Genomic DNA, 13,377 nt, shown 5'->3' on the forward strand with positions numbered 1-13,377 from the left:
TTTTCTCGAATGTTTCGAAATGATAGATGAAACATTTTATCCAAAAAACAACAGTATAGCATAATATTTCGATAAAACTAAAATCCAATTTTTATATCATTCCTTTTTAGCTTCTCTTCGTTATTCGTAAATCATTATTAATCATACTTAATTTCATACGTTTTCTCGTGTCGAAACTACGTATCACAGCTTATCATTCCAAACGCTAAATACGATGATATTGTGCAGTAGGATATCTGGTTGAAACGAGTCGATACGCATTCACAAAAATTTGAACCGTCACCGGTGATTTCATCGTCAGTTTCGCGCTTCCTCAACGGCTGAAATGTTCACAAATGTATAGCGATGTTGCCGAAAGGCAATAAAGACGGTCATAAACGCAACGCTTTGCTGCCAATTGCACACCACAGTTTCGTCCACGTTCAGATTATCGTCAACATATCGCGTCTAAACCGTTTCTAAATACGTTCGGTAACAGTTTCAGAAGTCTCATTGCCGGTAATGGGCTCGATGCGAATACAGTATCCTCGCGCGAATACAGTATCCTCGCAGTGAATTGTCATAAAAAGACGAAAACTGAACGAAATCTAACTCTATCCTGCGTCGTTTTTTCGCTGATATCGTTAAACAAAATCACTTTACTTTTATCCAGCAGTTTATCGACATATTTTTTCCCTTTCACAATTTTCGAATAAAATGTTTTTTAGACATCTCTGAAAAATTTTGCTTCAAATATCTTGATGGGTTCGGTAAATGAATGTCATTTGATTTAATGAAATAAATAATCAATCGAAGCATTGAAAAGATCGAACGCCAGCCGGCCATGTTTGAGTGAAACTCTCGTCATTAACGTTTAAACGCTTCGATCAATTGAAACCAATCCGGCGTGAAAGTGTCGATGGTTGATAAAAATTGACAGCGCGCTTCGCTCAATTATTTAAGTTAATGAATATCCTCGACTGACGGCCTGTGAACATTCGAGTGTTAATTTCGTCGATAATGATAACGCGAAAATCGATATTTTTTCACATGACCCGCTGCGTCGTTATTTTGATGGACCAATGTGGCAGAATTGCGTTTCAGTTACATTGAGCTTTGTAGGAATTTTTATACGCGTTCTCTGTGTGGAAAAATTTAAATATCGAATATAATGAAAATTTCTTTAATGTCTTCTTCGTTATTCTATTCCAGTGTACTCGATATGTTACGCTCAATGGCAGAATATACATAATATGATTGGTAATAATTATAACGGTAGTTATGAATTTCATTTATTTATTTGTTAAGTGATCTTTACAAAAATACATTATAATCTAATTAAATACAACATTAACCTTGAACATCAGATCATTTCATGAACCATTTTATCATATTGCATAATTACTTACGTATCTTGAATTCGGTTCTTCAGCCGAATTTAACCATCCTCCAAGGATTAAAATGACAAAGGAGCTTCGAAAGTTCCCAGAAATACAGCAAATATTATACTTTCTGTTCATCCTGTTCCGAAACAGCTACCTAATGTTTAAAAACTTCTAAAACTTCAGTAGGACAGCTGCCATTAATCAAAACATCTCCGATCACGAATCGCGCGCAAACATTCCTGCTAACAGTAGACCAACAAAAACTTCACTTTTGAAGCCTGATCAAGCCGGCGCACTTTTTGCTTGCTTCTATCACCGAGTCGATCGGCATTGTCCTCTTCAAACAGCCGCTCTATATTTAATCTCCTCGGTAAAGAGCCATCAGATGCGCTTTCTCACGACCTTTTTATCATGACGGAGATGCACGCGTTCTCGTGTTGTAAAACGTGCGATCGTTCACGCGGTAAACTTTCATCGGGAAAGTTGAATGATCGATAGATGGCGCGACTCTGTCTCAAAGGTTCCCAGGATGACGTCACAAGGGAAACAGATCCAAATGGCGATGACGTCGCGGGGTACGAGCGTAGAAGTCAGCCGTGACGACGTCAGTTCAATGAGTGAGAGGGTAGAAAGCGTACAGACAGGGTGCATAACTCCCTTGGAGAGAGTTAGTAGTTACACGTAATTATTCAAACTCAGGGGATAGCTTGAAGTTCAGGTTGCTCTATTGATCGGGCAATGGTCGAACAGATGCGGTTGAAACGTAAGTTTTGACCGCGTTGCGCCGGCCGGTTTTCTCTTATTGCTAACCTTATTAAATGTAACCGAATCATCGCCACGGATTTTGATCTAAATTTGTTCGCGGTAGTTGGACGCGGTATTCTTTTCAGTCTACAAAAGACCGTACTATTCCTTGTTGCCTTGAAACGGATCCGTATCTTCGATCGATTTACCACGTTTAGATGATTCCAGATTTCGAATCGTTGCCTTTATTTGTTCTCTTATGATATACGGTATATGGAAACGGAAGTTATGTTTTATTTTTTGAAGTGCTTTTAAAATGCTTTTATTTTATTATTAGAGGGTATATTAAAGAGTATACTTTTGCTGAACATAATCTCATTTATGCAATTGACAGCACGAGGTAAGAAATTGTAATATTTAAATTGGCATTTTTTATTTACTTTTATTATACATACATATAAAATGCTACTGATTTGGATACAAATTTTTAATGGTATTTTTCGAACAACTCTCACTGACTCAAAGGTAAGAAATATAAACCATTTGAATTTAAAAATCTTTCAAGTTTCATAAATGTATATAATATTAGTTCGGAAAGTTGTAAATGGATTTATTTAACTTTTAATAAGCATTTATACTATCGAAAGACTTTTAAGAGTAATAAAGAATAAAATATACTTACCATAAAATCCCATATGCGTGTCACGTCTCGTAACGAAAGAAAACAGAACATCCGGACAATCCAAGATTCCGTACGCGTCATTTATTATGCAAAAGACAATGGACTTCTCATAAGGGTATACGTGAATAAATAGCACATACGAATCCATCGTTTATTAAAGCAAAACTTTATTATAGCAATAGTGAACAATGGATAACTATTAAAGATTTTTAACATGTTTTTTTTTTTTGATAAAAATAGCAATTGGATGTTTAGGTTTAAGTATTAGGTGAATATCTAAAGGGTCTCTTACCGTACGAAGTTGTTCGAACTAAAAGAAGTGTCTACAGTCGTGTGTTTAATGATGACAATCGCGCGAACGCGTAAATACGTGTGAATTTTCCATTGGTGGCGCAAGTGCAGCGTGAATCCAAAGAAAATATCGAAAAAATTAAAAAACTAACAAACTACCCCAACGATCTTTTATCTCATGCTAATTAAATGATAAAAATTGACAGTCACAATCGAATATATATCGAAAGTATATAAAATAATATTAATATATAAATAATATATCTAGTTAATATATAAAAGAGTAAAGCGTCCAAATTTCTCGGAGCTCGTTCATACACGAAATTGTCGCGATATACGCGTCAGTTCGTGCCAACCAACGCGCAAACAGTAGAAAATTTAATCGATAGCAGAGAAAGCGCGTGCAACGTCCGTTTTTCTCCGATAGGGAAGAAAACCGAATAATAGCCTTAATTACGTTACATGCACCATTGCCATTCGAACAGAATGTTTCGAACGGATATCAACGCACGAACTCGAATGACTATTCGATAGAAAGCGAAGGAACTTTCGAAACGAGCCGAGACGCAGGCCACGCCTCTTTTGATCTAAAATAAATTTCTTCGCTCGTAAAATAAAAGAGATTCTCGGATTCACGATGTACTTTGGTCCGACTCTATTTTCTACCCTTGATCGCTGTAGTCGAGAGGGACGAGCGCTATACAAAAAAATAAAAAGAAAAGAAACTCGTACAAACGGTAGAAAAGTTACAGAGCGAAAGAGGATAAAAATAGGGAGGAAATAAAATCGAATGGCAAGGACGGTAAAAATAATAACGATGATGATGATGAGAAACAAGTTACACAGTGGCGAAATGATGAATCTCACGCAGCATTCTTTCTTACTCTCGTTCTTTCTCTCGCAGAATTTCTCTGTCGCAATCGGTGGAGATTGTCGTCGAAACGATGTGAAAACGGAAACGTTACGAGAAGACAATCGATGACGCGCAAAATGTAAAAAGAAATGGGATATCGGATGGTGTGTGAAATTAGGAATTAAAAAAAAGGTTCACGAGCGTGGTCATGTGTGATAAATTCGCTTATAAATTGTTTGCAGAGAGGCGATGAATGAAGCACGTTAAAAAAAAATGTCAGTTCGGTAGATCACCCTCCCACCCCACGTTCACCAGAAAATAAAAACCGTTTCCGTACAGAAATCTAGAGAACCTAAGACAGTCGTCGGCTAGTCCTAATGATATATTTGAATTAGTCGTTACCGGCTACCCTACTCTCCTCCTTATATCGTAGTAATAAGTCATCGTAGTTAAGTGTTTCATTTAGGGCATTCGCATTCTTCCATCATTCTTTCTCTCTTGCATTTTCTCACTCTCGCTTTCATGTATCTCGAGTAACTGTCGTCACGGAGACGTCTTTTCGTACAGCGTACACTAAATCGAGCTATAACCTATCTTTGCTGACACGATTGTCGCCACTGGATCAGATCGATCGGAGTTCCATAAACGCGATGGTCCCCAAGCCATTTTCACTTCGAAACCGTTGATTCACACGTTAAATAACCGAACCGCATCTTCTTATTCTTACAGTCAGCCGATCGATCAATTTACGAAAACGACAATCTCGATACCCAGACGAAAATGAGCTCTTCTATCTCCGGTCAGTATACTCCTTCTACCTCCATCTGCTTCCATCGCGATCCAGCCGCCACGATCGTGTCTACGCAATATACAGTACTCCGATAATATTACAAATAATATATCTAACAACGTTAAGTTCATCTTAGATTGCTTTCCGTGATCACGCCGACTCGTTCTACGGAGTCTGAATGTGCACTCGTCGAGGGCTCGAACTAGGATCATTCGCGGCAACGGATCGTTTAAATTGGCGTTTCATCGCTCGATCGTTTTATCGATCGCGCCCGCTTTTCTTCCTCGCTGGCCGTCGACGCGTACACGAGAGACTCGTGGTTCAAGATTATTGTGTACCTTAGTAATCCTCTGCGTCTTTGTCCTGTTTTAGTTCCGCTTTCTCTAATATTGCGCTTTCTTACTACTCTCTTATGCTCTTTTACTGCTCCCTTCTGTTATTCGTCTTTTATTATTTCCCCTCTTTTTCTCTTTTTAAATAGCTTTTCATAGAGGTACGATATAGGTAAGTTACTATCATTCATTGCGTATCGCTTCGTCACGACACACACGCTTCTTGATACAGTCTCCCTTTCATTCTGTCTTCGTTATTCGTCATTTAGATTCTCGTTAGCCCTCGCCATCCACTCACACATCGCGTCGATTACTTTGGAATATTCTAACTATAGTTGAAATATTCTCATTGCCAGTCAGTTTCGTTCTAGAGTCGACGCGAAACGTTTCCGTGAATGATCCTCGAGAATTACAAGTAGACGAACCCGAAGAGAAAAGTTTCTTTTCTCCGATCGTCTCGAAGGCAACTCTTGAACTCACGATCCGCGATTATAGGACACGGTCTAAGGTATTTCTCTGTTCATCATCTTATTTGCTCGAAAATTAAGTCCTTAACCTTACGACATAATACTATTCAATACTTGTTTCAAGCTCATAATAAGTACATATTTGAAGATTAAATTACCGATTATTGTATTAACCTTACGCTTCTACCATCTTTCCTCTTCCATCTTCATGTACATTTATATCTCTTCATTCTCTCTCTTTTTTCTCGTGCTTATCAAGCACTCGTTCACACTATAACACGCATACATTCGTTTTCTCATACTATATCTGACAGTGTACCTTTGTATGCCGTCGACGCGATAGATACAGAACAGAAAATCGTCGAGCACGGCGTTCCAAACCTCTGTACAAGAATAACTAACGGTTCACGCGCGTCGAGTCTACCTCCGATTGGCCCGCGGTCCTCGTAACTTCCGGTTGAAGTTAAAGCTTCACACACGGCGAGGAGAAAATGGCGCGCGGGTCACGAACGGCCGCGACGTGAACCTCTCAACAATACGAACGTTTATGTACAAACTTAAGGGCAAGAGCGAAACTATCACCGATACATCGGTGTTTTTTCTCTTTTTATTCTTTTTCTTCACCCCTTTTTCTTCTTCTTCATCTTCTTCGCTTGTCTACATTATTATACTTATTATTTCATTTATCGTTCACCGTATCTCATTTTGCAGCATTTCGATCGTCGTCCTTCGCCTCTGAGGGAACTCCGGTCCGTGCATACGCGCGCGCGCTCACACACACACACACACACACGCACGCACGCACACACGCGCACAGACATATACATGCACACAAAACGAGAGGTGTCACCACCTCGCTACGGTCTATATTTTATAGCCTATGTATGTATACTAGCGATGGCGAACTGGGTCTTCAGGAAACAGCGACCGTTCCACGAATTGTTTAATACAGCACCGGTAAGCATCCATCTCCGTCGGTAGAAGCAATTGTGATCGTCGAGAAGTTTGTATCAAAGAATTCAAACAGTTAAAATGGTAAATAAAATGGCAAATAAATGGTAAATGTCAGAAAAATAGAGAATGATTTTTCTTTAACCGTAAAAGAAACATGTGAATTCCATGCTTGATAATTTAATTTAGTTACAAGGACAAAAATTATCTGAATAACAATTCGATAATTTTATTAGTTAATAAATGGTAGGTTTGAATTTTAAGCTAATATCTCTTATTCATACCGAACATTTTCATTTTTGACGCTTACATCGTTTACCATTTCAAATTTCCGATTACTTCCGACGATATAAGTATCTACGTTTAAAATAGTATACGATAAACTAATACTACGTGTGATATACTATAAAGGATTAAAATATTAAATTATCGCGGAAAAATCGTACGAAATAAGAACTAGTGAAGATGAAAGGAGAACTTGCGGAGAACAGAGAACGCTATTATTCCTCGCGTCTACGATTGTATCGTTCCGAAGAGAATTTTTATAAAAATACCATGCACTATGACGATCCTATTTACATACGGACGTTCCCGGACCGGAAGAGAAACGACTTTATACGTTTAATCGAACAGCGGGAAACCTAAACGCGCTTCGCCACGGACATACATGGAAATATTAGAACAAGACCGGTAAATCGTCGATCAATGTTACTTAATCGAACGACGCGATCGAACGAACGGAAAACGAACAAGAGAACGTATTGCTCGCCGACATTTGTCTTGCTGTCGAAGCTGCTTGCTGCTCGAAACGAGACATCCGTGTTCACGAGCGCGTGGATTTCGAAACTGTCTCGAACCGATCGTCTGTCCGATTGACCCGCGATTTACGTCGATTTGCTGAACGATTTAAGCTCGATCGAGACCCGATTCAATCTGGCGAAAATCGTCGAGCAAAAACAGAATTATTCTACTCCTAGGCTCGGAGATATATACGAGAATCTGTTTGAATCTTTGGCATCCAAAAAGATAAGTACTCGAGGAAATTCGAGTAAACGTAGAAGTTGGATGCAGATAGATTCGTGTGATAAATCTGCGTGTATTTCTATCCAAGTATACAAGTATGTGTTTGTCTTTTGTGTGTGTGTTTGTATAGGTTTGAAGAGCGTATAGTGAATATGAAGATGACAGGCCTTATTACCGATCTCCAATACGCGTCAGACGCGCCTACGTAGCACCTTTAGAGTTCTCGTGAATGATTATGGTAACAGTGATATCGTTGAATGATTAGGATGGCTGTGAATACGGGCTCGATTATAGCGATATGGATGGAATTGTCTTGGTTAGCATTTTGGTAATTTAGAATCATACGAAGGAAAAGAGAACGATCGATTAAAATCTTAACACAATTCGAAACACTTATATTTATAAATGTTAATAAATTAGGCTAATTAGATTGTCATCGAATTTTCCCTAGTCTGGCTTTCTAGCTTTTTCCTAAATATCGAATTCTAAATCCGACATTATAGATTTTCGATTAAAATTTAAATACATGAGTTCGTGATTCATGAAATTATTGGAAAAATACTTAAATCCAGTTAATCGATACAATTTCTTTCTGCACTTTTAGAATTCAACAATTGTCACGTTCATAAAACTGAGTAACTGACTTTCCTTTCTCATTGTCTCCAAGATATTATATCCGAATACTGACAAAACTCGAGAAATGTTGATTTCAAAGACATTTCAATAGAATCGCGACAAAAGAACCCAAAAACTACAATGCTATAATTATAATCTATAGGGCGAGGAACAGAATCGCATCGATCGATCGATGCATCTACGCTATAAAAAAAAAGTGAAAACAAGTCGAAAACGAATGTTTCGTCGAGTAAGGATGATAAAAGGAATCGTGCGAGTCGAAGACAAAGGCGGCGGTGCTCGTCGCGAAAACTGTTGATATGAAAAAGCTAACAAGCTAATAATAAGTCGAGGTGATCGCGCGCGCGCCACCTACGTGGTAGCCAATTAATAATCTCATGTGTAACTTTGCGTGACGTTCGAAAACGCATCGACGTTATGTCGCGTTCTCTCCCTGGACGCGTTCCATTCTTTTCCATTCTCTCTCAATTTCACTTTCTTCATTAGCAAATCGATATACAACTTACATACAAGATTGTGTTGATCCTGACTTGTTATTTTTGACTCGTTAAAACTACACTGAAGCTCGACCTTATGGTATTTATTTTCTCTCTTCTCTTTTCGATCTCGTCGTCGCCTTTTACTCTCGGTTGTTTGCTCCTGTAACCTCCTAATTCTCGATAGAGCGATCAACCTCTCTCTCTCTCTCTCTCTTTCTTTCTTTCTCTCTTTCTCTCTCTCTCTCTCTCTCTCTCTCTCGTCTCGTTTCGTTCGTATCACAGATCTAAGGAAACAGGAGGATTGATTTCCGGTTTCTAAACGCGTTACTTCGCGGACGGACGCCTCGATTCGAGCCGCGTTTTCGTGATCACCGATCAACCTCCGCCACCACGGACGATCAATCTCGACGATCTCTTCTAATGACCCTTCCCTGACCTTGTATCTTCCTCGCTCGAGGAACCGATCCACGGCGTGAGAAAGCTTAGGAACCGTGTGTGTATCAGCTTGTGCAGTCCACGTGTATTATTGTTGCCCTTCCGGCCGAGTTATTCCTATCGTCGTTCGCGTTTAAGGCGCACTTTCTCTCGAGACGATCCTGGAATCGCGTTCTTCTTGACCGCGTCGCGTGTCATTTATTTATACACGGGGTTAATGAAAAATATTCGTGGAGAGGATTGCCCATTGAAAACGAAAGCGGATCCTTGACAGTGCTCCACCGTACACGTGCATTATGATATTACGGCAATATAGAATGTAAATGATACTATGATTAATGTAACAATGACGAGCGATCGTGCGATGAACACTGCGCGTTGCGGACAGCCTCGTTACACCGATTGGTTACAAGTAACCCCGAAATATCGATATTTCTGTGAATATTTCTCTCTTTCATATGAATATTTCTGTTTCGTGGGGATATTATCTTTTTATTTATCTCGCAAAAACTTGAGAGTTAAGCAAGAGACACGTTCCGGGCGGGTGATGAGGCCAATCAGAACGAAGCTCGTTCGAACGATCGAAGACGAACGTCACTGTGAATGTGATGAAAATGTACTTGTACTTCGGACGTTTGACTTGCCGGGTATTTGCTGCAGATGTATTTTCGTGGCTTTCACTTAGACGAAAAATCGTCAGCGGCAAGAAAGACAAAGGCAGTGGTGTAACCGGTCAGAAGGTGAGTGAGGCTCGTCCAACCGATCGAGGATGGATGTCGCGGTGAACATGATGCTCGCGTTTCGGACATTCGATTTGTCGGTTCTTTTGATACGGACGCGTTTCGTGGCTTTCACTTGGACGAAAGATCGTCGGCAGCAAGAAGGACAAAGGCAGTGGTGTAACCGGTCAGAAGGAGAGTGAGCCTCGTCCAACTGATCGTGGATGGACCGCGATTCTTCGGCAAGACGCTCGCGCGTGGCAGTATGTCGGGATCTCGGCTCGACGAGGGCTCCAATGATCGGCTCCATCAGACTAAGGGGGTGCCGTACACCTCGTTCGTGTGTAAATTTTGATTGCTGTCGTTTTGCCTCGATGCGCATTGCTATAACAGAGAAAATGATGGGGATCCTCAAGCAGACGATAAGTTGAACGTTACGTAATAATTGAGAGGTGAATATATTTAAGTTTTTCCAAAATGAATAAAAACGAATTATATGATTGGATCAAAAAATCTATCATTTGGATTTTAATGTACAAATAATGATATTAATAAATTGATGAATAAGAAATTGTAACATATCTTAGTTATAGACTTTTGTAGTGCAAAGTGTTTTTACAATTTTTTAATTTTATATCGATTGGGGCAATCAGTTTGTTTATGATTTGAAGCATATCTTTATATATTCTTGATTGTGAGATCGAAAGCATAATAGTGTATTTAAAAACACAAAGGTATTTCGAAGAAAGTTGTGTTACTATAGTTCTAATAGCTTTCCAATAGCTCACTTTCTGTGAGAAATATTTGCAATCGTGAGACATTGTGCGTAATTCATAGGACGACTATTCTATAACATAAGTAATTTTGCCAGTTTACTTTTTTTATTTTAAATTACAATCACATTCATTTCAATTACATCAAATTGCACTCTATAGCGTTTATCTTCGCATTTATGCAAAAAGGGAAGGGAAACCTCTGACGAATATCGTATTTCCTTTTCGATAGAATGGACATACGTAAGAAAGACCTTTGGTAGTTTTTATCTTCAATTTGTATTGCATTATACAGAGCTCTTTAGATCGTAGCCATGTGCAATAAAGGAAAAGAATTCTCGCGTGAAAAATAAACATTAGCTTGCTACGAAGCTTTTGTTTTTTCAAGGATAAATTCAATTTTCTAAGGAACTTCGCATTCAGAGTTAGATTACATATTTGCCAGCGTTACATCAAACGATTTCTTCTTGCAAACCACGCGTCTCCTTTATAAAACTTTTCAAATTTGTCACCAACTGTATATATAAGCAATCACACTCATAAACGAAACGAATTAATGACATTGATTTCTCGACAAGCAAAGAATACAAAATTACTAAAACCACGAATAAAAGTACAGAAATAGAAAAATTCTTGCCGACAGGATCATAGAAGATTACAAAAAGAATATTTTCATTCATATTTCATCAAAGGTTTCCAGGTTCGATCGCAAGCATCAATACAAATATATTCGTGGGATCAAAGCATGTCGACTTACCGCTTGCTTCCTTTCCCAACTCTTCATGGCCGACTTGTACTTCTCGAATTCGTGACACCAATCCGAGTATATCTTCTGATAGTCGTTTGACTTGGCTGGCGCAGAGCATCTGTGTGCGTCCACTGTGATGTTGTACGAGCAGAGGAGCGAACCACCGAGCCAACAATCGTATCTTCCGGCGTCTTGCTCGTTCACGCCAACGATCACCAGGCCCTTCTCGGACGTCTCGATGAACTTGTCCCCCCCAGCACCGTACTTGTAGGCTATCTGATACCTGCCTTTCTCCTTGCTGTAGTGGTACCACCTGACTTCCTGATTCGCCAGCACTTCCGGCATCTTCACGAAGCAACCGAGATGCACCGACTGGCCCCAGGTGACTACGAGCTTCCGTTTACCCACGCTACTGTCGCAAACGTCTGCCGTACTGTTTGACACGTCCTGGAGAAGCCTGTAAAACAATAAAAATACGATCATAAGCATAGTGTTTCGTATTATTCATGTTTTTGTTATGAAACTGTATTATTTATTAGCATTTGCAACTTTCGCGTGGGCTACTAATATCCGGAACAGTGTATAAGCAACTGAATTTTTATATAAACAGTTAGGCTAGTAAAAGATATCAAATTATAAAAAAGCTCCATTTCAGAACAAACACGTAAACAATAAACATCGTTGCTTGATCTCTACCAAACATGGGAGCGCATACAATTCAGATGCCAGGCTACTTTTTAGCTTCTACAAAACGAATCGAGATAAAACATATTCTATCCCCCCCCCCCCTCGGGCAGTAAGCGATACAACAGAAAAAGGTCCATCAAAATCCGCTCGATAGTTTTTACGTGATACGAGTACAAACAGGCAAAGAAACGGACAGAGAAAAATTGTAAAAATTATTTTCTTGGACTCCAAAGCTTATGAGCTGTTCCTAAATGATTGCTTTATTTGTTTTTATCCAATGTATATACTATACAACCCTCTTACTGTTTTATTACATATATATTATATATTATATACATTAACATTAAGACTGTCAAAATACTCGAAATAATCAATTCATAAATTTTATAAAAATTTTATAGATTGAACTTAGATCTTTGAGGATTTCAATAATTTTTCTGTAAAGTAGCTTTCTGAAAAGATAGAGATTTATTCCCTCTCGTATTATATCTGTTTTTCATTCCAATTTCTTCGATACACGCTTAAAAGTTCTTTTTAACATTATTTCTCACAAATTTTAAAACATTCGTGAAATATATTAAATTCGTTGTTATTAGGGAAAAAAAATAATTTCCTATTAATATGAGTCGAGTATCATCCATTATGAACGGAGATAAAACAAAACTTTGCATTATACGTTATAACAAATGTATGTATCTTTAAATATATAACCGATCGGATAGATGGAACGGACTGTGTTCAAAAGGATTTAAGCGGGTTATGGAAATTTCAGGAAGGAAAACAGTGGAGTCGGGGCAATGTTCGTTCGAATTTATTAAACTGGACCAACTTAACTAGGTCATTCTGTGCATGAAAGTTCACCGTGAAATGTTGAACATTGAAAACATGATAATGTTTAACTCTAGAAAAGTACTTAATCGAACTACATTTTTTTCTTCCACGTATTATCCTCGTACCATTTGTTACCTACGCTGTAACTACCTCTCGGTATAAAATGTAATAAATTTGTAGGATAATAAACTCGTCAAATATAACAGTCAGCATTTATAAAATACTAATATTTGCACAAAGTATTTTGTCAGCGTCTTATTTCTACCGTTTCATATATTTTTTGTGTACAGTCAAGATCTATTATTGTGTTCTTTAAAATTATTATACGTTCAAAAAATCGACGTTCTAATTTTAATCGCTTTTTTGTAATAAAAATGATAAAATATAAACTCCAAATTTTTGTATAAATATACCGACAAAGGTGATAAATCTGCTGTGATCTTCGAATCTTTATGTAACAACCTTACTCTTATCTTTACGACTACAGGAGCTGTAACTATTTAAACGATCGATATATATTGTCAATACAATGTTGAGAACTCTGAAATATTGATCATTAATCATCTGAACAT

The 13,377-nt window shown here is 38.3% G+C and overlaps 1 protein-coding gene across 4 annotated transcripts in view; it reads right to left on the reverse strand.

The window, feature by feature from the left end:
* Positions 1 to 2,937: 2,937 nt before the first annotated feature.
* LOC126878065 (semaphorin-2A) overlaps positions 2,938 to 13,377 on the reverse strand; it is a 557,194-nt gene continuing 546,754 nt past the window's right edge. For all 4 annotated transcript variants that reach the window (XM_050640491.1, XM_050640490.1, XM_050640492.1 and 1 more), the window contains 2 exons: positions 11,297 to 11,744; positions 2,938 to 10,150 (listed from right to left, as the gene is read on the reverse strand). In XM_050640491.1, coding sequence (XP_050496448.1) covers positions 10,076 to 10,150; positions 11,297 to 11,744 — 523 coding nt within the window. In that variant the 3' untranslated portion in view covers positions 2,938 to 10,075. The remainder of the gene's footprint in view (positions 10,151 to 11,296; positions 11,745 to 13,377) is intronic.

Source organism: Bombus huntii, chromosome 2, assembly GCF_024542735.1.
Source record: "Bombus huntii isolate Logan2020A chromosome 2, iyBomHunt1.1, whole genome shotgun sequence".
Classification (NCBI taxonomy): Eukaryota; Metazoa; Arthropoda; class Insecta; order Hymenoptera; family Apidae; genus Bombus; species Bombus huntii.